Source organism: Oreochromis aureus, linkage group 19 (genome assembly GCF_013358895.1).
Source record: "Oreochromis aureus strain Israel breed Guangdong linkage group 19, ZZ_aureus, whole genome shotgun sequence".
NCBI lineage: Eukaryota > Metazoa > Chordata > Actinopteri > Cichliformes > Cichlidae > Oreochromis > Oreochromis aureus.
This window is the reverse complement of record NC_052960.1, coordinates 6143874-6171544: the sequence shown is the minus strand read 5'-3', so window position 1 is coordinate 6171544 and position 27671 is coordinate 6143874. Positions and strand designations below refer to the sequence as shown.

At 41.1% G+C, this 27671-nt stretch overlaps 1 protein-coding gene across 1 annotated transcript; it reads right to left on the bottom strand.

Moving 5' to 3' along the window:
* Window positions 1–635: 635 nt before the first annotated feature.
* Window positions 636–27523, bottom strand: ttc7b (tetratricopeptide repeat domain 7B). Its single transcript, XM_031746155.2, has 21 exons — window positions 27332–27523; window positions 23944–24098; window positions 23774–23849; window positions 23588–23680; window positions 23151–23314; window positions 21564–21685; window positions 20023–20101; window positions 19006–19181; window positions 18776–18839; window positions 18540–18677; window positions 18223–18411; window positions 17976–18093; window positions 15864–15921; window positions 15481–15553; window positions 15151–15311; window positions 14930–15046; window positions 12096–12193; window positions 6644–6784; window positions 4964–5166; window positions 2771–2844; window positions 636–2527 (listed from the first exon to the last, which is right to left on the bottom strand). Exons 1-21 carry the CDS (start codon window positions 27450–27452, stop codon window positions 2380–2382), a joined length of 2568 nt encoding a protein of 855 aa, XP_031602015.1. The 5' UTR covers window positions 27453–27523; the 3' UTR covers window positions 636–2379.
* Window positions 27524–27671: the final 148 nt, after the last annotated feature.

The following is a 27671-nucleotide window of genomic DNA, read 5'->3' as shown; positions in this document are numbered from 1 at the left end:
CAACTTAATTAGTTTTGGATTGGATTTCGTCTTTCGAGAATATTGTCACCTCGTTTTTATTCGTTGACGAAAGCATCAGCACATTTTGTCCTCATGCATTCGTTTGTATCTAGTTATTGTCCTGTTGATGGACTCACGTTTGGAGCCAGCCTCAGGTGGCCATTAGAGGGACTGCAGTTACATTTTTGGACTATTTAAACAAATCACAACCAGCTTCATATTGTGCACTAGCCGATAATAAGAAACCCCAGTGAGCATTTACATGGTAACCAAGTGCTTTGTGTAGTTTTTAAACTGAAATTGTGGCAGTAACTGCAGGAATTGTGCAAACATATACACCTGGACCCCAGTGATGACCTTTATGAGAGATTAACCTCTAGTGACACCTGAGAGTCCAGCAGAGACCTCAGGACTGGGCGGGCGGGAGACACTGAGCGGTGGCTTCCTGACACTCCAGGACAAAACCTGTCAGCGCTGTAATCCTCTGATAAAAACCACACAAAGTAGCACATGGCAATTTGCTGACAGACACACACCTGAGAAAGTAACACACACCGTCGACCTCGAGGTCGCTGCCAGGAGGAGTACCACACACACAGGTTTACCAAAGCAAGAGAACCAGAGAGCATCAGACGTCTTCTTTTTATCCACTTTTATTATCTTGGTCTTCATCATCATTCATTTATAGCACAAAGGACTCACTGCCTGAGCTCAGGAGGATATCCTTTCATACCTCGCTCTCTCTCAGCAACATCATTCTCCAGAAAATAGTTATAATTTACTCTCTAAAATAATAATAATAATGATACACTTGTTGAACAATCAAATATACAGCAATAATTCTTTGTATTTATAATCAAAAACAAAATAAAAATATTAATCTGGTGATGGGACACAAAGACACAATCACTGCGGGTGTATTTTTGCGCTCAACAAGGAAATCTGACTTCTGGAGGAAAGATGTGGCACAGATTCCAACAGTTTTCCGCAGATCGTACGTCGCTGCTGTTTGAGTTGCTCCAGGCGGCACTTTGACTTTTTTCACTTTAAAACTTCATAAAAACACTTTAAGATCAGCTGCAGGAAATCAGATTTCCCGTGAGGGCGAATGCAACCCGAGGTTTGGCATTTACACCGATTTATTTCTCAGTGAAAGTCCGTCGATGCTCCGCTGGATACCTTAAAGACCCGGCTGATCCTGAGCCAGGTATACAGTAACAACGATCCCCCTCCATGCAGTGCAGCAGATAACATTACATGAGCATCTTTCCTGAGTGGATACAAGCACCAAAAAGTGGCACAGATACTTTTGGAAAATGATCTTGGTGTCGAGTCAAACACGACTGACCACTCAGAAGTCTGAATTTACTATAGTGGGTTCCTGTCTTCAAATTTTAACAATGCTAACACTGGTGCAGGGCTACAGTACAGTGAAGGCAATACTCATCAGTGGTTTGACCCCAGCTCGATCTGCTGCTGATCTATAGTGTTTGTGTGTGCATATAAAATGGGATTGAGTTTTTGTAGTGTTAAACAAACAAGCAAGCATATACATACAGCAATATTTACCACTGACTAAACCAGGTGAGGGCAGAACACAGAGACTAGAAAAAGTTTTATCTGATGAATTATCAGAAAGCAGAAAAGATGCAGGGCACCAGTGCTCGTTTCTGTCACAGATGATGCTCAAAGTCAACTGTAGAAAAACAAGATTTTAGCTTCAATTCTGGAGAGGGATTAAAAATAAAGGCATGAAACCACTGAAAACAGGTTCACTGGTGGCTCTAAATTGTATGGTGGTCTCTCACCTTGCTGAATTCAGTAAGTCATCATTAAAAAAAAACCAAAAAACAAAACAGGACGGACAGATTTTGGCGCTTGCATCCACTTTTGAAAGATTGTTTTCTGTTGCATCGATGTGAACAGTACCAAGTAAATGCATATTTGGCTTTTAAAGGAAATCTAATCCATTTATGTTAAAATTGCTCAGAGTGTATGTGTGTATATTTGGACTAAACAACATGTAAACACAACTTTCAGGCTTCTGAGAGTAATGACTCGAACTGAATCTGACGAACGAGACGACACGTAGCGCGGGAAGGAGACGCACACTCACTTAGACGTGGGACACGGCCACAGAAAGGCATTGTGGGAAGCACGGGTAGACAGAGGGAAGCCTGTTTATTTGTACTATTTGCATTTCTATATACACTCTGAGTTTATGTGTGTGTGTGAGAGTTTGGCAGTTCACCTTTTCACAGGGGTGTGTGTGTGTGTGTGTGTGTGTGTGTGTGTGTGTGTGTGTGTGTGTGTGTGTGTGTGTGTGTGTGTGTGTGTTTGTGAAGTGGCATGCAGGCATGCTCTGTGTGTGTGTTTTTCTCATAGCGCTCTGGGAATGATGGTGAAGGGCAGGATGGGGCTGCTGGCTTCCAGCTCCAAGGCGGTGAGAAAACACTCAGTGGCGGCAGCGGCGTTTCCCTGAGCCTGCAACACCTCGCCGAGACTGTTCCACACGTCGTGAGCCGTGCTGAGGAGGACAGAGGGACGAAGAGGTCACAAGAGGAAGAACAGAAACAAATTCAAGGGGGGGAAGGAAGAGTAGAGGAAAGAGTATAGAGGAAAGGAAAAAATAGGAGGAGGAGAGGGAAAGAAGGGGAGAAATTAAAGGGATGTAAGAGGAAGAAGGGAGGAAACAGAAAAATGTTGAACCACAGGTGCCTTAAAGAAGAAAACTTACAAATATTACCATGTTAAACACAAACAAACTCACCTGTTGACCTGCACGGCGTCTCTCAGCACCTTTTCCGACAGACTGTAACGCTGCAGCTGGTGCAGGATCAGACCCTTTAACAGAGAAAACGACAAGAGAAGAAGAGAACGTCCCCTTTTTGTTATTATGCTGTGTGTCAATGATTCAGCAGCGGCTTTATTTAAAAAAGAAGCTCTAAAGTTAAATTTAATATCGGTAACAGCCACCCTCCTCTCACTTTTAACATTTATTATTCATTGAAGAATTTAAACCAGAGATTCAAATTTACACAGTGCGCCGTGTCCTTTATCTTCTACCGCAAACTACCTGCTGTATTTTACACACTTCCAGTTATAAGATGATGATTCTCTACTCCCTTTTTTTCCTTGCATGAGAGCTATGGAGATCAAATTCAGCAAATGGGAAAAACTAATGGAAGTAATCTTCAACAGGTTTATTATGAGGGACAGCCACCTCCACAGCATAAGTGCCAAAATGTGCAGTTCCTTGAGTGGCCACTTGGTCTTGTTCGACTCTCGTGTTACAAGGAATTAGTTTACGGCAGCAATGTCAAACTCCTTTTACATTGGTGGCCACGTACAGCCAACTTTTGTCTTTTGGAAGTTTATTCCCGAGACTGTCCACTAAAAATAAAACTCTTGTAGGCTCTGCTGGGTTGATTCTGGCCCTCGGGCCTTACGTTTGACACCTGTGCTTTTCGGCATTAAAAAAAACAAAAAAACAAAAACAAAAGATGGTGGGTGGCACTTTGTTTTAGTGTCAGCACGTTTTTTAACCCCATGGGAACAGAACGATGGAAAACAGTGGCTGGAGACCACAGCAACCCAAATTATTTGTGAACCTGACTGCAGTCGGTCCAAGTCTGAAGACAGGTTGCCTCCCAAAAGGCGACCCCAATTGAAAGCGGTCGAAGATCGAGGGTGTCCCAGTGATGACCATGACCGGCAAACTCCGACTTCTTCCAGTCACAGAAAGGTTGCTGTCCTACTTTTACTCTAGCGTGAGTGAGTATGATGAGAGAAGTATTTCTTATTCTTTGAAGGTTTCCGTCATTGCTGGTGAGGAAATCATCTGGTTTGGGGTTGCTTCACTGCCTCATGGCTTCCGCAGATTATCAAAAAGTGATTATAAGCAGAGTAACCCTTTAAACTAATAACGATGCCAGGCACACCAAGAAGTCCAGAAGAGAAGAAATGGATCTGAGTTGTGCATCCATCTTAGTCCAGTCCGGATTATTTCTGTTTACTCGTGACTGGAAAGCACTCTGAGTGAACTCCTGTTGTTTTTCACATGACTTCCTCCTGTTTTTAGTTGCTCTTAGCTTAAGGTTGCATCATATTTTTTTTTTCCAACCTACTCTTTTTCTTCTCTTTGTTCCATTACTGCATTTTTAATCTCTCCTCCTTTTCTTTTTAGTACTTTTCATGTGCTTTTCATTTTACTTTTTTACATTTTACTTTTTTACTTCCTTTAATTTACCTGATTTAACTTTTACAGACTGATGTTCCACCGTGGGTCAGTCAGCTCAGTTCTTTATTTCACTTTTATTCTTTTCACTTTTTTCATCTATTGTTAAATTATCACTTAACATTAAATAAGCTGAATAAATTGGAGAAAAAGCCCTTTTTCTTTATAGGCATGTTCAAGTACACCATCTTTTTCCTGCAGACACACATTCAAAAGGTACAAACAAGTTCGAAACTTTCCCCACAATTACCAAGACGCAGTTCTCAAAACCTTTTTCAAAACTCTAAAAACACAAAATCCAGTTTTCAAGCTAAAATAACAAATACACAAATTGTCAAAAGCCTCCAAATGCATGAAAACATTTTAATCTGCACTCAAAAGCTGCGCGTCATAACAGGTCAGAGGGACACACTGACTACTGACGTACTGATCCTCCTTCAGCTGCCATTGCCGAGCTGTCACTGGAGAGAATTTTTGTAAGTTACTCTCTCCATCACCAGGTCTGTTCGTTTCTGGCCTGCCAACATGAGCGAATGCATAAACAAGGACAGACAGAGCAGCCTGAAAACAGAAAACAAACAAAAAAACAACCCCCCCCCACTGTTTGCTCTCCTCAGGTGAGGTTTAACCATCCTGGCAGACTCTAGGTAATTACATAAAAACACACAAAACCCCTCAGGGTGTGAGGGCACTGCAGGCGGGCAGGTGGAGGACAAAGTGTCTTACCAGTCTCTGCATGGTCTTGACATGAGTGGGGTTGATGGACAGGGCCTCCTCGTACCACCGCTTGGCTTCGTCTATGTTGCCCCTCAGCTCGGCTATCTGCCCCCTCATGTAGAGGACGTTGTGGGACGTGGGGAAGAGGTTGGCAGCTTCCTGTGTGCACGCCGTGGCCTCAGCAGGTTTTGACATGCCCATGTACACCTCAGCTGTTCGATAGAGACACACACACAGAATTTCAAACTGATAGAAACACTGTGAACCTCCAGGGCTAAAAAATAAATTGTTCCAACTGTGACATCTTAACTGAAAAAAGTTTATGAAAAGATAATTTTTGCTCCATGTTTTTCCTCAAAGCATCCGAAGCCCATTCGGTGCAAGTTTACACATGTTGATGATATATGATCTCTCGTATCTGTTGATCTTTTGTGAAATTCTTCATCGTCGTCGTCTTCTTTTTTTCTGCTCCCTTTGGGGATGGCTACAGTCTGCCTGCATCTCACGCTATCCCAGCATCTTCTGCTGGCACACTAGTCCTCTCTGTGTCCTGTGTGCTCCTCCTCTTTTCCTCTTGCCTGGTAGCTCCATTTTCAATACCCTTTGTCCAGTATATCCACTACTACTCCTCCGCACATGTCCAAAAAAAACTATCTCAGCCGTACTTCTCTAACTTTGTCTCCAAACTCATCTACCTTCTCTACCTACACTCCTTGCAGCTTCACTATTACACCCGTGGCTCTCTCTCATCCGCACACATATATTCAGTCTTTCTTCTACTGACTTTCATTCCTCCTCACTCCAGAGCATACCTCCACCTCTCCAGACTATCCTCCACCTGCTCCCTACTCTCAAAGTTCACCATCGTCCACAGAGACTCCTGCCTGACCTCATCTGTTAGCCTGTCCATCACCACTGCAAACAAAAAGGGGCTCAGAGCTGATGCCTGACGTGTAGTCTGTATCTCCAGTGACACACCTCGCCACTGGCTCGCCGTCCTCATATATCTCCTGCAGCTCCTCACATTTTTGTTTGTTTGAATGACTAATTAAATGTGACTTTTGGACTGCTTTTGCTGCATGGCTGTGTGGACACAGTAATACTCTTAAAACATGACGCAGAAAACAAGAAAGGATAAAAACATTTTTCCCTTCAAGCTGCATAAGCAGAAAAAAAAGACTTAACTTCATGCCCAGCTGATGCTTTCATTGCGCTGGCGTGATAAAGACAGAATGATACGAGTAGAGACGGAGGAAATGAGCCTGAACTGGCTGATTACATTAGCCGTATCGCCGGGCTGGACATGGCCAACCCTGACAGGAAGCAGCTGGAGAGATAAACAGGCGGACAAACTACCTCAGCCTGAGTGTGTGTGTCTGTTTGTGTGGACACCACAGTCTGTCTTGGTCGCTGAAATCAGAGTCTGAGCTCAAGTCAGGGGAAATCTAATATATCCAATACATATCTAATCAAACTGCTCTTCAATACAGTCCTGCAGGCTGATGCCGGTGCACTCACTCTGACCTCATATCTGATTCTCTGATGAAGCAAATATCGACCACAAGCCACAGCGAAAGAGGTGAGCAGACAGTGCCCTGCTGTATTTGACGGCTAGTTACAAAATGATTGATTAATTATTAAGGCATAAAATAACTTTCATGCATGCGCTGCGAATGAGTAAGATAATACCTGCATGGAGCCAGATCTGAGCCAGGGTCATCCAGGGGTGCAGGGGTCCATGCTTGGGGGCACTGCTCTGCAGGGAGGAGGCGACTTCGGATAGAGCCTGCTCCACACGACTGGCTGCTATGGAGGTAGCGTGCACCGAACCTGGAGGGCGGAAATCAAACCGTCACAGACGAATACACCAGCTTCCAAATTCAGTGACTAACCACTACAACAGCAGTGTTAGGCAGCCATGTGCCACAATGCAGGGTGATTTTAACTGAACAAAACAACAGCAGAGGCCACTGATTACTGTGGTTCTGCAGTGTTTGGTTGCAGTAAACAGTTGGAGTTCACACTGGCACACAGTTTTTCAAGCCTTAAAATAAGTCCACACCATTCAGCACTCGGCGGCACACAGTGTTAGGGCCCTGAGTTAAATCGAATTAGTGTCTCACCATCATGCATAAAACTGCATCGCTCTGCTCATTAGTAACTAAAAGAAGTGTCGCTGTGATGGTCTGCATATCCGCGGACTATTACAGGGGTCAGCATGGGAGGAAAAGCAGGTCCACAAAAGCCAAACGTATCACAACGCCACACAGAACGACCCCCTTACACATCACAAAATTTAGTCTGTCTTGTTTTGTTTCGCTAAACTGTCATATGAATTGCAACCTAAAGGGATTAAAAATGAATAAAACGTGCCTCTTAGACTCTTTTCTAAATTTAAAATGAACACAGCTTGCTTTAATCTGATCCGTCCCCTTCACTGACTGAAGGAATAATAAAAAATATTTTAAAAAAGGAGGAGATTTGAATTTTAAAGATTTCTAAGAGGGGACTACGTGGCAAAAGGATGTCTCGATGAAGCTGAGAATCCTGTTTGCTGTGGAGTAATTTGTTAGATGCCACCATGCAGCAGCCCAGCCGAGCGCAGCACAACACGGGCAGGATTGCGTGTAGCGCTCCCTAAATTAAGCCGATGATGGCGAATAAACACCTTCAGCCTGCAGGTGGAGTGTGTTTCGGTAATTTGAAGCATTTCACTTTTTTCTGTGCATCGTCTGTCTGCAAGCCTGTTTCTGTGCTGCAAGTTGGCAGATGTGAACACCACCCTTGGAGGAGCTGGAGGAGGTGGCCAGTGAGAGGGAGGTCTGGATGAATGAATGTATTAAATATGCCAGAATTACACTGAATTAAAGATCTACAGATTACATGAAGCCCAAAGTGTTCCCTGCCTCTATATTCTTCAGATCCGTCACCCTGTGACCCACAGGCCCTGTGTCTGCTGCTTACTATGCTCCCGTGCACCTCCTTTCCTCCGATCCTCCTCCAGCTGCCGTTTTCTTTTTTGTTTCTACCCGCAGGTCTTACTGTTTGTGTGTGCTGCTCTTTGTTTGTGTTGGACTTTACATCATTCGTGGAGTGTTTATTGTTGCACCTTATGCTTGTTGTGATTCTACGAAGACGTCCGGGTGTGTTTGAATGTTTTCCAGTGATCTGCTGCTGCCACCTCTTTAAATAAGAATTTTAATGACTCCTCTGGTAAAAACCACCGCAGAGTCCACGCCCTATTTGGTCATTGAGGTTTTGTCATCACCTGTAGAGTAGTAGGCTGGGGCGGGCTGATCGGTGTAAATCAATATTTCGATACAGTTTGGTCGATTCATATATAAAAAACCCCCAAAAAACTCCAAAAAACAAACTTGGCTAAATTTGCAAGGGTCAGATTACCATGTGGGATATGTGGCTGCTCAAAACAAGGTCTTCTTTTTATCCTCAGTTTGCTAACAGGCTCACCTTCAACCCGTGTTTCCCTCTGGACTTAAATGTGCTTTTCAGTTATCAAAAAATAAACAAACACCAAAATAGTGCCAAATTCCATGGTATGAAGGTTAAACGTAGCTTGTAAGTCATGGTACAAAGCTGATTTTGAGGGGGTCAGGCAGGCGGCACTCACTGAAATGATGCAAAAGACCCATATTTGACACGAGCTGTACTTTGACATCATGTGAAAGATGCGATCATTAACCCAAGTGTCAGAATACACAGAAGGATATCAGCTGTACAGAGCTGACAATGCCTTTCATGAGAAACTGCACCACTTCCTCATTTATTACTCGTCGCAGACTTCCCACAGTGGTTTGTTAGATTTCAACCAGATTACGTTAAATTGATTACAACACTTGAGCATCTGTCAGCAATTTGCCTCAAGCTTGTTGTAACAGTTACTGTCACAACTACCATCACATTCGTGAGAAGGAAACTGCTTCCTGACTTCATTCCTGGTGAGTTTTTGTTCTCTTTCACGTTACCGAAAAGGATAAACGCGTCAGAAATAACATCTGTGTGCTGGAAAATAAGACCCTCGTCTGGATTGTGCTCTAAAACAATCCAAACAAGTCGTTTCCTGAACACCTTCATGCTGCTTTAATGTGACAACATGCAAAAGATGCCTGAGCTCTTCCTTCTAACTCACTGTAGGCCTTTGAATCAGCCAACAGCATGATTTAAAAAACAAAAACAAAAAAACTGTTTGCAGATGTCACCTTAAAGCAGAAGATATTTGCACATACTCTCTTCATATGAATATGGCACATATCTGGACCTCTTGGGACAAAGGGGGAGCAATGATGGAAGAATGGATGAGGGGGAGAAAAAAAAGAAAAGATGGAGGTTAGATGGCTACTTACAAACAGAAAACATGGAGGAAAAACCAAGAGTGTTAGCGTCCTGAAGGCCGCCTTGAATAAAACGAAGGGATGGAAAGAAACAGAAAGACGACTGTTAATGATTGAAAGAGAGGAAGAGACAGAAGAAATATCCAAAGCACGATGAGGGCAAAAAAAAAAAGAATTCACAGAAGGTAGACTGTAGCACCCCGTGAGGTTTTCATTCTTCACACCGTCACTTTTAGACCACATGACAGCAGGCGAGCCGCTTCCACTCATGCCCCCTTTCTAATGACAGAAATTTGATTGAACATGTGAATATGGAGGACCGAAACAGACCAAACTGTGAATAACTACATCAGGGGTCCCCAATCCCAGTCCGCGAGGGCCGGTGTCCCTGCAGGTTTTAGATCTCACCCTGGGTCAACACACCTGAATCACATGATTAGTTCCTTACCAGGCCTCTGGAGAACTTCAAGGCATGTTGAGAAGGTAATTTAGCCATTTAAATCAGCTGTGTTGGATCAAGGACACATCTAAAACCTGCAGGGACACCGGCCCTCGTGGACTGGGATTGGGGACCCCTGAACTACATTTAAAAAAAAAAAAAAAAAAAAAAAAAAAAAAGTAAAAACAATTCCCATGGAATTAGCAGTAACTTAACTTTCAAAATAAAAGCGCTGTTTCTTTGCATGGATTAAAAAAAAAAAAAAAAATACAATTACAAAAAAAAAAAAAAAAAAAAAAAAAAAATCTAAAGTATCAGTATGTGTGGAAATACTGAAATATTTAGATCAAGAAAAAAATAATCGGTAAATAATGATTATTTGTAGGAATAAATGCACTAAAATGAATATTGAATATAACTGTAGGTAAAAACTAATTTTTATGTGCTATAAAACACTAATTATGTTTTAGTTTCTTTGCTTAATGGCAAATTACTTAATTTACTCAGTCATTCATTCCTTTGTTTTTTTCAGTTTTTTTTAAATGTTTGGCAGAGTCGGTCCTCCATAAATGCATACCCAGTGGCCTATTAAGTAGTTAGTGACGTAAGGATTTTTTAAACACCAAAAGGTCAAGAAGGCCCATATTTCAAGTCATGACAGGTTTTTGTTTCAAAATTTGGTGAAGAACATTATATTTTACATCTCATGATGTGGTGCACCTGCGTATCTGAATTAGCTTTTTAATGAACTAATCATTCAAAAATCTCCTAAAGAAAGTAAATTTATCATATTTTCAGTAACCATGATGATCGACTAGCTGTCACCATTCTGTGGCCTGCAGGAAAAATAATCTAAAAGACAACCATTACCATTATTATTATCATTAGTAAGAGAGATGGCAACAAGAACAGACAACATGGAAACTGGGAAGCACGACAAATTAATGCTGGCTGAGATGGAAACACTGAAAATTATTAAAAACAAAAACAGAGAGGTGCAGAGAAAGTGCAGCTGTGATCTGTAGAAAAAAAATAATCTTTTATAACATAAACCGCCTCCCCCCATCTGATCAATAAATTTAGCTAAATGAAATGAGAGCGTGTGTGTGTGCGTGCGCATGTTTAAGTCACAAAATAAACAAAGCAAATGCATTAAAACTCAACTCAAATTCACATCAAAGTATCCTGCAAACATGCCGGGATTTACAGCAGCTCCGCGGAGTTTGTTTCAGCCAAAACTCCAAAATGGTTAGTCTTTTTAGTCTCTTTGTCCAGGCTTAAACAAATCTCTCAAATTCATGACACACTCAAGCATCAGTGAGGGTGAAAGCACAAGAAGGATGTGGCTGCTCATAAGAGGAGCTTTCTTAGATATCGAACAGTGCAAAGATAGCTGGTGGTTTATGTGGGACATTATATTAAGTCAGAAACTGACAAGTGTTGCATTTAAGTAAGAAAATAATTGCAAAGCAGGTAATTAATACCTTCTCCAAAAAATACTTAAGGATTTTTTTAACTTTTAAGATTTTTCTTTTGCCTTAAAACCGCATCCAGGAGGATTTAAATGTGCCAGGAAATGGTGCTGCCTCAAAGTGCTTTGTAATATAGTTTGGAACTTTTAATCTATTTGTGTTTCTGGACATGAATTTTTACGATACTATAACTAAGAGCAGTCATAACATATGTAGCTCAAAAATCACGGAAACAGGCAAAGTAACTAGTGATGACATCTGTTTGTGGTCAGTCTCCACACAGTGCTACAGGCAGAGCGGACGTAGAGGAGGATTACAGTTGGAGGACAGCTGGCGGACTATGGCGTGGTTGCAAAAGGAGTGAGGCCTGGTCTTGGTGCGTGGAGGTGGAGGAGGAGGAGGAAGGGCAGGGGGAAGGGAAGGAAGAGGAGAGCGGAAAGATGGTTTTCGGAGTGGAGGCAGAGGAGTACGGGGAGGCTGGAAGATGAAGACAGGGGAAGAAGGAGAAGACAGCGGGGAGGAGATGGTGGAAATGGTGGAGGGGGAGGTGGGGGAGACTGGTTCGAAACCAGAGAGCGAAGAGGAAGAACCTGAGACTTAAAAAGAGGAAATAAAACAGAAATGAGTGAAATTAATGAAGGATTAAAGAAAGGATAGAAACAAAAAGACCTTTTTTCAAATGACAATTTTTAAAATGCTCCCATTTTTTAAAGTTTATACATTAAGTTAAAAGAAATCTGATCCGTTTATAGACTTTTTCCTCTGCTATCTGTAAAAAAGACATCAGGATGACCATTAGATGAGAGAGAATAATTAAACAAGTTTGACTCTATATTTACTGATGAACGCCGAGCACGTAGACTTCAGGTGTGTGTACCTACCAGTCTCAGGGTCACTGAAGTCAGGCAGGGTCATAGCGTTGAGCTGTCGCCTGTCTGCTATGGCTCTATCCAACAGACTGCTGCCACGCCCCGAATCACTGCCATGAAACACACATGGATGTAAACAAAGGGAAAAAGCGCACACACACACACACGCACGCACACACAGGGATTGAGCTGCTGAGCAAACATGACCTCCAAAACAAGGAGATAAAGCAGTTTAGTGCATTAGTTACCTTTTGTTTTCTTAGTTAGATCAAGCTTTAAGGGAACTGTGTTATTAATGAAGACACAACGACTCATTGCCAGTTATTCAAATGCTTGATGCAGCTCTTGCTGCCAAAGATGGCACAACCAGTTATAAGATTTAGAGGGCAATTAGTTTTCCACACAAGAACAGGTAGGTTTGGATAGTTTTTTCCCCATGGAATGAAATAATTTAAAAAGTGCATCTTGTATTTACTCTGGGTTATCTTTATCTTGTATTAAATTCTGTTTGATGATTGAAACATTTAAATGGGACAAATACACACACACAAAAAACTAAGAAATTAGGAAAATACCGTTTCATAGCACTGTTTATTGATGGTTAAAATAAGTCCTGCTTGGCCTGATACAGTATTATGGATCATGATTAGCCGGTGACAAACTGGTTAACTAGCACTTTAACTTGGATATCCTTTTGAAAGCAAAACTGTTAGAAAGCATTTTAAGGTTAGGTAGCTAGCTTTTTTTTTTAGGAATATGGCAATGCGGAGGTTTTAACGTGTATACAGCTATTTCAAAATGGCCAGTTAAGCTAACCAGATCAGCCCCAGGAGTTTGGATAAGTTAGCTGAGCTGTGGGAAAGCTAGCGGTTTATCAATTATAGCAGGAATACTAGCATTGGCTAGCATTAAGCCATCTTTTTTTCTGGCTAAAGTGATCTGTAGTCCTGAAAACTATGAATTAAATGCCATATGTATGCCATGTAGTGTTTCCTTTTTCTTTTGTGTTCCTGTTGTGCTGAGCAGTGGTTGTTTGTTGACATTAGTGATTAGTGGACACCATTCATAAGCTAATGTTAGCTTCCTCACTGTTGGCACTGGGAGCGGCACTCGGGAGCGGGCGTAAATGCCACATCCTTTGGATATTTGCAGAAAATTCCCAAGTTCTTCACAAAGAAGTCACTCCACAGACTGTCAGAATCAACAGAGAGAGTCGGGGAAGGTCTTATATTTTAAAATTATGCTATAATCCATTCAGAAATTTGCAATAAGTGTGTAATACATTAAAAAAAAACTTACTAAATGGACATTTAATTAGGGAAAGAGTAGCAGGATCATAAATATAAACTAATACTAGCTGAAGTTTTTATTTAGTCAGGTTTTGACTAATATTCAAAACAAACCTAACATCAGGTTAACATAAACAGTAAACTTATCGTATTTGTACACAGAAGCTTTTTAGTACACATCACCAAATATGCCTGGAATTATAGCATTTTTAAATGCCAAGACCATCAGAATAAATGAAATGTTTCTCCACGAAAGTGCTCAGTTGGTAGTTTAGTGTAATCCAGTCTTCACAAAGTTATTTTTAAAAGTCTTAAAAATGTTACATTTGGTGGCCAGATCATTCAAGGTAGTCTCCTTGCACACCTCTGCACCTATTTCAGAGATCCACACCAGTCCCATTATGACCACACGAAGGTGCTTATTTAGGACGAGGGCTGCATCTTCAGATCTTCACAGCAGCGACCTGTCAGCCTTAATTTTATTTTGGAATAGAGGTCAAAGCCACAAGGAGCTCAATCTCAAGAGTAGGAGAAATGGGAAATCACAGCCACCTGCCTCAGTTACAAATGCTCTCCTTCAAACTCCTCAAGACATTAGATTAGATGTCCAGTTTTACCCTGGGGGATGACATCATGGTGCACGAGATCTAATGCACTTTGTTTGGTTTTAAACCCCTGATCACAAGTAATAATCTCGAAGTATATAACCTTAAAGAGCATAGTAACATTTAAATCAGGTATAGTTATTCTTTTTTTATTGACACCATATCTTAATTATTAAAAATAAAAAACAAACAAAGAAACAAACAAAAAAACAAAACAGATTGTTGATAAAGTTCAAACTGTTTGTTTTGTTACAGCTCCAGCTCCAGCACCAGAAACACTGTTATTTAGTTTTTCCAATTCTAAAAGCAGTGATTCCCAAAGTGTGGACTTTATATCATTTAAGGGCCTATAAAAAAACAGAAACAACAAAAAAACAAAGCCATGTGATTTGAACCATGTGTTATTGTTTATTTATCTGACCAAGTAATAATGCAGAAACTATTTTATTTCTCTTGACTTTTGGTGGAGACGTTATTGGATAAGCATCATCAAAATCGGAACCCACTGAATATTAAAAGTATGACTCACAGAAAGCGAGTACCTCCCGCTGTGACTTTACTCTCATGTACAGTGTCTTTCTTAAGTTTGGGAGGGGCTGAGATAGGTGGGGTGGGGTGGGGTCGGGGGGCTATTTACTGGTTTTGCTAGAACACATGACACCAATCCTGGCTTCTAGCCACAGGCGCCGTGTTTTCGTCTGCTGCTAGTTTGAGACCCCGTGGATTTGAAACCACCTGCCTGACGAAATTACGTTCACAAAAATCTGTGACCACCTTCCATTACATGGTTTTTACCATCTGATGTCTGGTTTGTCATCCATCGTTCACTTTGGTGTTGATGATATTCTAGTTTTGCCTGTCTGCAATTTGTATATTCTATCATCACTGTTACAATTATTGTTATTATTATTAGTAATAGTAGTGTTTTTATTTGGGGGGAGTGTGCGCGTACCTGGGGTTGGTAAGGTTGTAAAAGCTCTTCCAGATCTGCAGCATGTGTTTACAGGTGAGCAGAGCTTCTTCGGGTCCTCTACACATAGCCTCCAGTTTGACCTTGGTATACAACAGACTACACAGACACACACAAACTCACAATCAGCCTGATCCAGCTGAATTAAAAAAAAAAAGTCATGACACCTCGTGTGTGCCTCAGTGTGATGTCTGTGAGCTCACTTGAAGTTTTCGGGGTACTCGGAGAGAGCCATCTCTATGATATTGAGAGCATCGTGGTAGTGTTTCTGGGCAGAGAGAAGCAGGGCCAGCAGGTGAAGGGAGTGGACGTCATCTCCTTGAAGCTGCAGCGCCTGTCGAACATAGCCTAGCGCCTCGGGGATCTACACACACACGCATATGTACACAAACTACAGGTTTTCACAACATTTGGGATAAAAAGCACTGTGTTAAATATGTGCAACTCCTTGGAGTTTTGATTTTGGACGTCTGCCTTTCATGTCTCAAACACTTCTGTTGATTTTCTCTTGCTATGACTATACATCGCATTACCTGTCTGGACACGGCAAGCTGCAGCGCCAAGTAGAAGGCTGCCAAATGGTCAGTTGGAGACAGACTCTGAGCTCTACAGATGAGAAGAGAAAAGAGATGTTGTGTTCAAGACACAGCAAATAAAAAATGAAATAAGGTTAGATAAAACTTTAAAGATCCCAGTGGAAAAATAAGGTCAGCGCTGCAGCAAGACGGGTGGAAAGGGAAGCAAACGCTGACCATATTTATGGAAATAAATAATGTCAAAGCCAAACACTGCGCACAGATTAGTCATAGCACAAGCACGAAGGCTCAAATGAGTCAAAAGCATAATGTAATGGTTTGGCAGGGTGGTAAGTTTAAAGTGTAAAAAAGAAAACAGAGCATCATAGCTCAGTCCGAACCTCTGGAAGGCTCCCAAAGCTTTCCTCTGGTATTCCTCCTGTGTGCTCCGCAATGACGCTAAAGACATGCAGAGACACAAACACACCGATGCGTTTTACAGTAACACTGATTATGAATCACTGCAGCTTTTAGCACACTTCTTTTCATACTGCAAAAACATCCGGGCCAGAAACAGAAACAGATGATGCATCGCCTCATGTAAGCAAGCGCTCTATAGAGATCTGCCATCATATTCATCACAAACAAAAAGAGTCCCTTGACAGCACACATACCCAAAAGCAAAAAACATTTATTTTTTTTTATTTCTTTTAACTGAGGTGGTAAAGGAGGCACCAAGAACCATCTGGCAGAGACACAGAGTCAAATAATTAAACTAAACCACTCGAAAAGTGGCTGAAAACTCAAGAAAGTGAATGATTTTAAATGAGGGGAGAACTCATGGCTTTACCATAGACTTAAAGAACTATGACTCACACTTCCCTTACTTTGAATTTACTCAGAGTGAGCAAAGGTGTGATAAATTTGCAACCGTGCACAGTATAAAACAGGGGTGTCAAACATAAGGACCACTGGACTGTGAAGTAGGGTAAAAATTTGGGACTTTTAACTGCGTTTTTATACATTTTAAAGCCTGTCCTAGTGCTAAAGACCTCCCACACAGCTATTTGTACAACACAAAACTTGTGAAGCAATAGACAAACAACTAAATGACAACGTTTGTACAACGTGTCCACAGCAAAATAAATAAAATATGGCATTTTCTGGCAATTAACAAAAGCCTTCCGCTTTCTAATTACAGGACAGTCTGGGCTCTGAGCTACCAGACCCTTTTCTGTATTTTTACACATTTATTTCTTACAATTTAAGCCCAAAGAGTCGTGCCGACACACTCCTTTCATTTAAATAGAACAGCATTTATTTAAAATGTAATAAAACGTGAGGTGTGGTACTTAAACTGCACTTCTTTTTCTTCTATCAAGATATCGCAGGGATTAAATGTGCAGTTAAACTTCTTTACACTGACGGAAAGAGGATATTCATCAGTCTGGCCCACTAAAGATCAAAGTGTAATTTGTATAAATAAATGTATAAAAAATGATGGAAGTAGCATCTGGGTCTGAAAAGTGAAGCCCTTAAACCTGCATTCATTTTAATGGCCACCAGTGGGCAAAAAGAATTATGATCCCATAGAAACCTCAGTGAAAACGGTCAGGACCTCACAAACCTTGGTTTATGGGCTCAGTTGCTCATTTCAGGTCATACTGTATAAAACATTAGGTCCATTTTGTAAATACTGGTCTTTTTAAGTTTTACAAAGGAGGATTACATGGGTATGCTCATTGCAATGAGCGCCCAGTTTCACAGTCAGCTCCACCCCTTGCTTGTCATATTAAGTGGTTGAAAGTTGCTTGAACGGGAAAGAGCAGCATCGAGTTCACCGCGAAGAGGAAGGAGCTCAAAAAAAAAAAAAGAAAGATAAAAAAACCCATCAAAGGTATTGTTACTGCTCAGTTTCACTTCACTTCACTACAAACAAAAGTTCTTTGTGTTTGTGCTGTTGTTGGGCAATAGGTGTCATAACAGACAAACAAGCAGGCTCAGAAACACCTCCCGACACTGGCCCCTGGTGACAGGTCTGCAGCTGAGAATTTTTAGCCACGCTCCTGCATATTTAAATTTGCCCACTATTCCCTTCGTGGCCATCTTCTCATGAAGTGCTGTGATGGATTTCTTGGAAGTCCTTTCATGGGCACTTGCACATGAACTGAATTCCCGACACTGCGACAAAATGACCCTTCAATTTAAATTTTTCACAGTGTGAAATAGGCCACAGTGGCAGCAGGGACAAATTGATGATGCACAACCATTTGAAAGCTGGAAAAAACAAAAAAAACAAAAAAAAAAAAGAAAGAGAAAGCCCTCCTGACCTGGGCTAAGCTTGAAAAAAAATGATCTAAAGGTGATTTGGTCTCTGGTCCAAATCAGCCGATGAGTTTGTAAACTTGCAGCTTTTCCTGGTTTCTTTTCACACAGAAAAAATAAAAATCTTGCTCACACGTTCGCACCAAGAAAATGACTCAGGAGATGGAACTTCTCCTGAACAGACTTACCATCAGTGGCTTTGAGGCTGTAAACCAAACCTATAGCCAAGTAGCCTTTGGCTCTGAATTCAGCTGCTTTCTCTCCCATGTCAATCACCATCTTTGCAAAGCATTCTCCTTCATCCAGCTGAATGATGACAGAGGGAAATTTATAGGAACAGAAAGAGAAAGTTGACACTGGTGGACATGTTGGAGGCCACTATATTAAGAACTAACAAACCGCCCTCACAGGGCAGCTCAGCTGTACGGTTCTCACCCAGTGCAGAGGTCCGATGCACAGCTTTACGGCCAGCAGCGGGATGGTGGGGTCATCGGGCTTCAGGCGGATACACTCCTTGAGAACCTTAACGGCACGAGCTGATTTGCCTGCTGCCATCAGCGACAAGGCGAGCTGATACCACAAGTGGAACTCCTCAAAGGCGAACTTCATGGCTCTCTCCAAACACTGAAATAGGGTACATTTTTCTGTTTTATCAGGATGTCTGTAGCCACCAAAGTTTGTGTAGGAAAAAAAGCAATAAAAATACTATCCCCACAGTCGCTGTGACTGCGGTCCACAGAGGGGTCATTCACCTCTGACAACATCTCATACTGCCCTCTCCTGCCCAGAGCTATAGTCAGCAGGTCATACACCACCGAGGCCGACTGCAGACTGATGATCCGATCGTTGTTGTGTTCGGGAATTCTGCTTAGGACGGCGTCACGGTTGGCCTGAAACACACAAACGCCCACGTATGCATAGGTGTGAATACGGAAAAACCAGCTCTGTGTTCTGGCATGGCTTACTCTGCAGAGAGTTTGTGCCTCACCATGGATTCACTGATGAGCAGCAGCAGCAAGGCTTCTTCTGTGTTCTCCTGAGGGCAAAACAGACTGCGAGGAGAGGAACGCAGCGGGAGGCGGATGGAGTTGGACGAGGATGAGAGGGAGAGAAAAAGGGAGGAAAAAAATGGAGAGAAAGTGATGAGAACAAATTGGTGGAAAAGTACACTGGCAGCAGATTGAATCTGGTATCCACGCCGAGTGCTTTGCTTCTTACTTCTCTCCCGAGTACACTCGTGGGCGTCGGCTTAGGCTGTAGCTCTTGCTATGAGTGTGTCCTTGGCGTGTCGGATCGTCCAGGGGCGACACAACGGGTGGGTCTTCAACAGGAGACCAGTAACTCTGTTCACACATTCCTCTGAGCAAGATCTCTGCAAGCTGTCTGGCTATGGTCTGTACAAACACAACACTTGTATATCAACTTCTTATAACACAGCACAGACTTTAATCTGGACCTTTTTGTCATTAACGTACATCCTTATAGAAATCTACAACTATTGGATCAAACAGCCTGTCCTGGGATTCTTCCCAACAGACAGAAGATGATAAAGTTGTGGTGCAATTTGTGGAAGCAGTGACAATTTGGAAAATTTTTAAACTTATTTCTTCTTGCTAAGATGAGAAGAAGTTAGAGTCGGCTGCCACAGACAGAAAACGGATAAAGCCTCTGCGTTGGGCTCTGCCATTCGTTTGTTGGGTAAGTTTTTGACTTTGGGGATGTGTAGATATAAATCATTTGAATTTTGGTGTCAGTGACCATTAGTTCACCTCACTATTGTTGTTAGAGGTCAGATTTAGAAACCTTTTTCCTTTTGAAGCACCAATCAAAAAATTTGTGGACAGCAGTGCCGTGCAGTGTAAGTTCTCTCTCCCTCTGTCTACCACTCGCTGAGGAATAACTCTAACTTTGCTTCGAACGTTCTCGGAGTCATCATTTCATGTGTCAGTGTAGCCGAACTGATGGCACGCCCGTAAAAACTAAAGTTCTGGCGCACTAAATGTTTTTTTGTTTTTTTTGAGAAGTCAGTTTGACTTCTGACAGCCTCCTGTGTCAGCTTAAATGTGCAACAACAGTTTGTTCTGTACTGTGAAGATGCAGCAGTCTGAACAGACAGTCTTAAAAAAAACAAGAACAAAATCTTACTTCTACTACCTAAAAGCACCTATGAAGCAAACAATTATGTTCCCAAAAATTCCAAGCTGTTCCCTTAAGTGTTAATAAAATCTTCCTCACCATTCGTAGGTTCTGGGTGGTTCTGGTCTCAATAGCCCGAAGAATCTCTCGAAATCTGCCCACACCTTGTGTCAGGTTGCTGCAATGATGGAGACAGGAAACATGGAAAGACAAAAAAAATATTACCAGCTGCTGAACAACACTCAGTACAGTGCACATATTTCACATACTTGTCTAATTTTGTGTGTACTAGTTTTCTTTGACTACTCGAGTAGCTTTGCATGATTCAGAGTTCAAAATAATCCAAATTTTTCTGTTTGTCTTCTGTCTGAAACAAGTTGATTTAGCTCAGTTTCGCTGGCTTCCCCTCGTAAACAAACAGAAACCATTAGATAAAGATGTTGAATTAGGTTCCACTTACTTTGTTTATTCTGATTACATTTTGTAAAAGCCAGCCTATGCATGCACCAGAACACGACTGTTTAGGAGACCATATTGTTTCACATCATTTACTATTTTTTTTTTTTTTTTAAACAACTTGAAAATGGTGCAAATATAAACTCACTAATTTTAGACACTAATTTCCAGCTCCACGTTTTTATACTTGGACTCTCTGAATATCTTTGCATTACTAACAGTTTAAAATAATTCTCTTTTTATATTGTGGGGACTCCAAGTTTGAATTAAACTGTTTCAGCTTCCCCAAACTTTTAACTTTCCTTTCCTCTGACTGGCTGCAGCTGCTGCCAACAGCAGGTGGGCTTTCTGCTCACAGGCAGCGTCATGTGACTGAGATTTCCATATTGGAAATCTTTAATCATCCAAACCATATCATCCCACATTTACGTCATGCAAAGCCAAAAGCAGAAGAAACTGTCTCCACAGGCTGACCTCATTTTTTAAACCTTTGGCCATACACATGACAGGAGAGGTAAAGAGTAACAGACCTTATTTAAAGTCACATTCCAATATATACACATACAATATATATTTTTATGGACATTTAATGCTGTGTCAGGCATTTTTTATACTAGAAGCTTCAAATGAAACCATGTTATTCCTAGAAACTATGACAAGTTGCTGTGTGATGTCATATTTGTACCTGAGACCAGTCTTTAATATTTACAAAAACAGACTATGTATACTGTCTACATATTTTTGGTTTGCTTCACAGCAAAAACAATCATTTAGCAATAAGTAAAAAGAAAAGAAAAAACAAAACGAAACCCTGTAGGACAGAGACTTCACGCAGGCGACTACAAATCTATCACGAGGCGTCCAGCAGCTGCTGCAACACTGAAACTACCAGCAGCATTTAGCGCAACACCTCTGTGTGAACTGCTCTGAGCTCAACCGTGAATGTTATTTAACCGTATTCACACTTTTTTTTTTGCTTTTATTCCACCTGTCAGCAGCTCTGTAACACCATAACTGCAGAGTGAGTGAAGAATGCCCACAGAGGGCTGCTAAGCTTTAAAAAAAAAAGAAAAAAAAAAGGAAAAAGAAAAAAAGAAAAAAAAACAACAGCAAGAGCCAGAGAGGTAAAAACTTTCCTGTCTGATCTCTCAGGTTCAGCACCATGTGTTCCCTGGCCCCCTTACCCATTCTTGAAGTGGATGACATGGGCTCTCTGAAGGCCCGTCTCTAGGAAGTAGCCCAGCTCCTGGTCCTGAGCTGTCGGGCCAGGCTTTGGACTGCGGTTCTGAATCCCTGCTGACAACGCCTATGCAACAACAAACAACAAGAACAACAAGACGTTTACTCAACCCCCCTAACCTGAATCAATAAGACTTATTTTAATCTCAGGCGGCTCTGCATTTAAAAAACAGACACGATTCTGCAGTGGAAATCACTGCGTGACTTTCAGCTGTTTACTTCTATTGATTTTTACTTTGATTTTTCAACCTCCGCTTTATTTGACTTGATTTTGTCTCTCGGTGAAAATTAAACTTCCACAACCAGCGTTCCTGTTGCAGAATTCTTCCACAAATTTCGATTCAGGATTATTCAAGTTCCATGTCTCCCTCTTATAATGTCTGTTTTTAGTAAATGTCTTCAGGTGACTTCTGGCTCATTGGCAGTCCAAAATCTGACACCTGCCGGAAACACATGGTGCGCTACAAAAGAGACAATATATGACAAAGAATCTGATATCAGGCTAAATCGGAAAACTAAATCTGGGTTTAAATACTTTTTACGGTCTTTTTGGACATAATTAAAAGCCTGAAACAACTTCTTGAGGAGCAGTTCATCAAATTTAAACATTTAACTTTCAGTCAGAGGAGTCCACATTTAAGGAAACGTAACAGTGTTAAAAATACCGGACCACTCCTGAAAGACTATTGATGTTATGCTTTTCTCCTTTTGAAAAACTATCAAATAAGCAAGTGAACAGTCAAACCTGGGACTGAAGCATTTGCTCTCTCTCCTTTTTATTGTTAACTGGAGGAAATTAGTCTGAAAGCTGCTTTGCATACTTTTGAATATAAACTAGAATACAGTAAAATACTTTAAGGGTCAGGGAGTGCATTATAAGAGGACTGCACACCAGGAGAGATAAAGAGATTATTTTGGAGGGAAAAAAATGTTCCTTTAGTTCATTCCCATAAAAGTTTAATCTCTGTGATTTGATGACTGTACCCATTGTTCCCAGTGTTGTTAAAAGAAAAAAGTATCTTTCCATGCTGTACAGCCCCTCAACTCTAAAACACTAATAAGAAAGATGTTAAAAGATAAGCTATGCAAGTTTCTGGTATTAGAGTCTCAACAAACAATCAAATATCCACCGTTTCAGCATTTGATAAGCTGCTTTTTCTGCTTTAAAATAAACGTAAGGTTTTCCCATCTCTGGCTTAAATACATTATCACGACATCTCTAAAGTATTCCTTAACTAGCACCTGTAATATTGCACACGTTTTGTTGAATTTCTCACAAGTATCACTACATCCAGGTTGGAGTATTTGAGCTGCATCCTTCTCAGTTTTACTGCAGTTTGCTCAGTCTGTGCTCTCTGCAAATAAAGACGAAGAGATTTGTTTGCCAGTTGGCCGTCGAGGGCGGTGGCGCATCAGTCAAACTCGAACGCAGTCACCAGGATGTTCATCACACGCCCATAAGGACGGTGAAAAACAACAGCACGCAGAGAAAACCCTGCACTCTGTGAAGTTATCACAGCCTGACAACACACCTTCTCGGCCTCCTGCAGATAGAGCAAAGCGATGTCTCCAGACTTTTCGTAGCAGGTGATGATCTCCTGCTCCCGCTCGGTCATGCTTCTGTTGGACGCCGGAGACCCAGCGTTCTTATTGGATAGAGACGGCGAAGCAGCTGGGACTTTCTCTAGGCACAAACCTGAGGAAGAAAGAGAGAAGAAGAAACATGGTGTGACTGGGAGACATTTTACTCTATTTGACACCATCACTTACTGTCAGTGATGAATGTTTTCCCAAATTAAATCAGTTAAATACATTCAAAGAGAAACAGTGCAGACTGCTGCTTCTTTTTACATCTGTGGCACTGCACTGCCACCATGTGGAGAGAAGAGGTGCTGCAGAGATTAGTGCTGATTAGCTTGATGACAGTTTAAGTGAGGTTAAGGAGGACACAAACAAGGACTGTGTATACCTTTAGTCGCATAAGACTCTGCTATCATAGACAGCCTGTACACAGGAGCTCCAGCCAGCTGCATATCATCCAGGTTCACCTTGCTGTAGTGCCCTGTCAAGTCACGAATTATGTATTAGTAAACTGACCTACTTCTTCACTAAAAATGAGGAAAAAAAAAGGTTGAATATGAAAAATGTGAGTCACCTAAAGCATCTTTGTATTCTCCCTCCACATAGCACAGTTTGGCCATTAACAGGCTGGCTTCCTGGATGTAATCCGGCTAGAAGAGAGGAATAAATGAATAAATAAATAAATAAATAAATAATAAAGGATGTTTCTATGTTCAGAGTTTTGATTTTCAGCCCAGTGGTTACCTTCAGGTTTCCTCTGTCCAGAGCAGCAGTGAGATGCTTCCTGACCTCCAGCAGTTTTGGCCGTTGGACCCTGGGACTTGTACCTTGCTTGATGGGATTCTCCTTCAGGTACGTCTGCAGCTTACATTCACCCAACAGCAGCTCACCCAGGTCATCTGGAAAAAGCAGGAGGTCAGAGCAACCATGACATCACATCCTCTTGTCCTCATCCAGCATGCCTCCAACACTCTGAGAGCTTATAGTTGACCTAGTATGCTCATGAGCATGAGACCCAGTTCAAAATAATCCTTATTTGTCTTACAGTAGGTTTGTCCCCAACCTGCCTATTTCTGGTTGCTTGGTGTGCAGTTTGCATGTTCTCCCTGGATACTCACCTGTAAAGGTGTGCCGTTTTCATTCATTATTTGCCTTATGACTTTAATGACTGATGTAGGCTGAACACCTGGTTAAAGTTCCCTCTCAACCACCTGAATTTGTCAATGACGCATTAACATCAAACCAGTACATGCAGTGCCTTCATCTACTTTCTTCTTTGATCAAAGCTTCCTATATCTAAGCTGTCGCTACAACCACATGCCAACAATGGCAAACCCTGTAACCTGTGTACGCTCACGCAAAATATCTGCCAAGCAACATGGAGTTAATTTAATGCCATAGAAGTACGCAAAGAAGTAACACAGAAGAAAATATGGAAGTAACAGGGGCTCAAAACACCCTGAGTAAAAATTATGATGCATGAACTGAGGCTTAATGGTTATTCAGAAACTACTCAGGGCTACAGTGAGAATGGCAAATCTGCACACAGAGAAACACCGCTTTTTTTTTTTTGCACACATACCAGACAGAATTATGCACAAGTATCTAAATCGTGTGTGTGTTTAGATATTCAAACTCTGAACTGACCAGTAATCCTGTTACTGATCCCAGTCAGTCACCAGAGCTCAAAGCTTTCACAAAAATATGAAAGGCTATGGAAGAACAGACTAACAAAGTCATGACAAGAAACAATTTTATGATTGAAAATATAAATACATAAATGAAGCTGGGGTCATGCTTGAAGGATTAAAACTGCTTAAGCGACAAGTGATGTGGAAATACATCAAAATAGCTCAGTTTATGTTTGTGATCTAGTCTTCAGTCTTATGGTGAGAAGTACTTTTTAAAATTTTTTGCTAAAGAAAAACCTGAAGCATGGCCGAAAATTGGAAAATTATTGCATATATTAAAGCTGAGATTTTGTGCAACTTTTTTTTGTTGTATTTATTTTATTTTTATATAAGTAACTTATAAAGTAAAGTATAATTATAATTTATATAATTATATTAAATATAAAATAATTTATATAAATTGTGAATTCATTTACATATTAAAAAAAATCATCCAGAATCCTCACCAAAACAAAAACAGCGGAACTTATCACTCGGATCCAAAGTGGCATAAAGCAAACGTACAGCAGACTGTGCTTCAGTTTCTGCTGAGTAAAATTCAAATATTTTATTAATTAGCACTCTGGGCTCTGATCTGAATATCTTCACTAATGGCTCCAAAACAAAACAACAAAAAAGGTGTTGGATAAAAATGCGGAGACCAAACCTGTGTATAAGGGGATAGTTGGTACTTCCTTCTTTTGTATCACTATCAGTGGTGACTCCCCAAATTCACATCGAGTCTACAGTGGACTTGAATTTAGGTCTTGAATTTACTAGGGCCTTACGAAACATCCAGAGGTTTCAGGTCATCATGAACAGACTTTTATGCTCCGTTATATGAAAACATTCTGGTGCTCACTAAAGGGGTTGTGGCCTTACACCAAAGGCCAATTATGGCTTTTCATATAAGCGAGATTGAATTGAAAAAAGCTTTAACAAAGTTTGTTTTGTTTTGTTTACTAAGTAGCCAAAAAATTACAGGGAAATGTCTCCGCTTCTTTTAAGTAACTTCACTGATGATATCACTGCAGTAAGTCTTATATGTGACAGCATGGGAATCTGCATACCGGACTGAGGTACAGCAGCTGATGAGGTTTGTGCAAAGACATACAGCTCCCAAGATCACTGGATGCGGTCTACTTTCCACAGCTTCACACTATACCACCACTGGCCCTGCCTACTCTGCAAATCTCCTGTTCAGTCTTCTCCCATCAGGCAAAAGATACAGGTTTACTGGGATTCTGTTTACAGTTTTATTTGTTTTTACAGTTATACTTACTCTTTACTACTATATTTAAGTTGTTTTTAATTTTAAACCACAGTTTTACATTTTTTAGTTAAGATGTTTTTACAGAGTTTCTGCTTTATAGTCTGCTTCTTTCAAATCTCACAATAAATCTCTCTCATTTCCATTTTCATGTCCTTTACAGATGCAATGATGCAAGTTTTAAAAAACAAACCAACTTTTCCTCATACAACAATAATGATGTTTAAACATAAAAGCTAAGCACGTTTAAATTGCATGACAAAGGTTGGCATATAAATGAGTTTGACTATAGTTCTGTTAAAGTAGTTTGCATCTTTCATCTTATTTTCATTTCGTTCAAATGTCATTTAGAAAAGTGAGAAATTCCTTCCTGCATGTAACTTTTATAATAACCAAAAATAAAAAAAAATAAAAAATTCTGTCGTCAGTAACACATCATCCTTGCTTGACTGGTTTTATCTTTTAAACTAAAATATCACTCTGCCGTTTACTGATACCCTGAGAAAGCGGTTTGACAGCTAGCACGTATTGTAGCTATCTTAGCCAACCAGAGAGAATTTGAAAAACTACCACATTTAAATATTTAGTGGTTTCAGCAAACGCATGACCGTCATTAAATAAATGTTAAGGGGTACAACTTAGAACTATAACCTTCTGGAAAATTCGGCACAAATAAAAATTAGCAGAGGTGTTATTAATTTATTAAGGTCTCGAGTAAGTACCCCGATAGCGCCCCAAATCGGTTTAACTGGTGACAAGGGGACAGTGAGCTGGAAAGATAAAGAAAGAAAGAAAGAAATGTGAGATAAATCTGTCGTTTTACTCTAGCGATGTTTCTTGAAGTACAATTCATAAAACGTTATTTATCCTCCACAACAGTCAAACACATCCAACGTTAAATGGATACATTTCTGAATGAAGTTCCGCGTGACGGGAAACTGAGCTGTCAGAACACAGGAACTCAATCACAGCAGCGAAAACTGTTCACATCTTTAAACTCAAACCTTCCTAAAGTTTAACAAAGACCTGTCACATCTCTTTCATAAAATCTTTACGAAGTAACTGGCTCTAAGCAGAGGCGACAACTCCCAGCATCGGCTGCCTCTGCCAGGAAGTAGCGAGGACTGAGGCCAGGGAGGAGGCCCCGTACACTGGATGAACGAACAGCGGAGAAACCCGGCACACTTCCTACCGTTTGATATCAGTTTAGCCGAGAGCTGTCGCACCAACTCTGGAATCTTATCCCACTGGGCCTCCGAGCGGCATCGCTCTATCTCTGTCTCCAGTCGTGAGCCAGACTTCCTCGCTGTCATTTTGGCGAGTGAGGAGCAGCGCCAACTGGACCAAAACACCACCGAAGGAGCAAGCTAACGCTGGGTGAACCCCAACATCCGGTCCCCACTGTCAAAATAAGACACAGTAATTGTTTTATTACTATAAAAATTTAATAAAACATCGGGAGATTAAATTTAGCGGTTATTTTTGGCTTTTTGAGTATTGTCGGTGCCATTTGACCACGCAGAAGAACAATT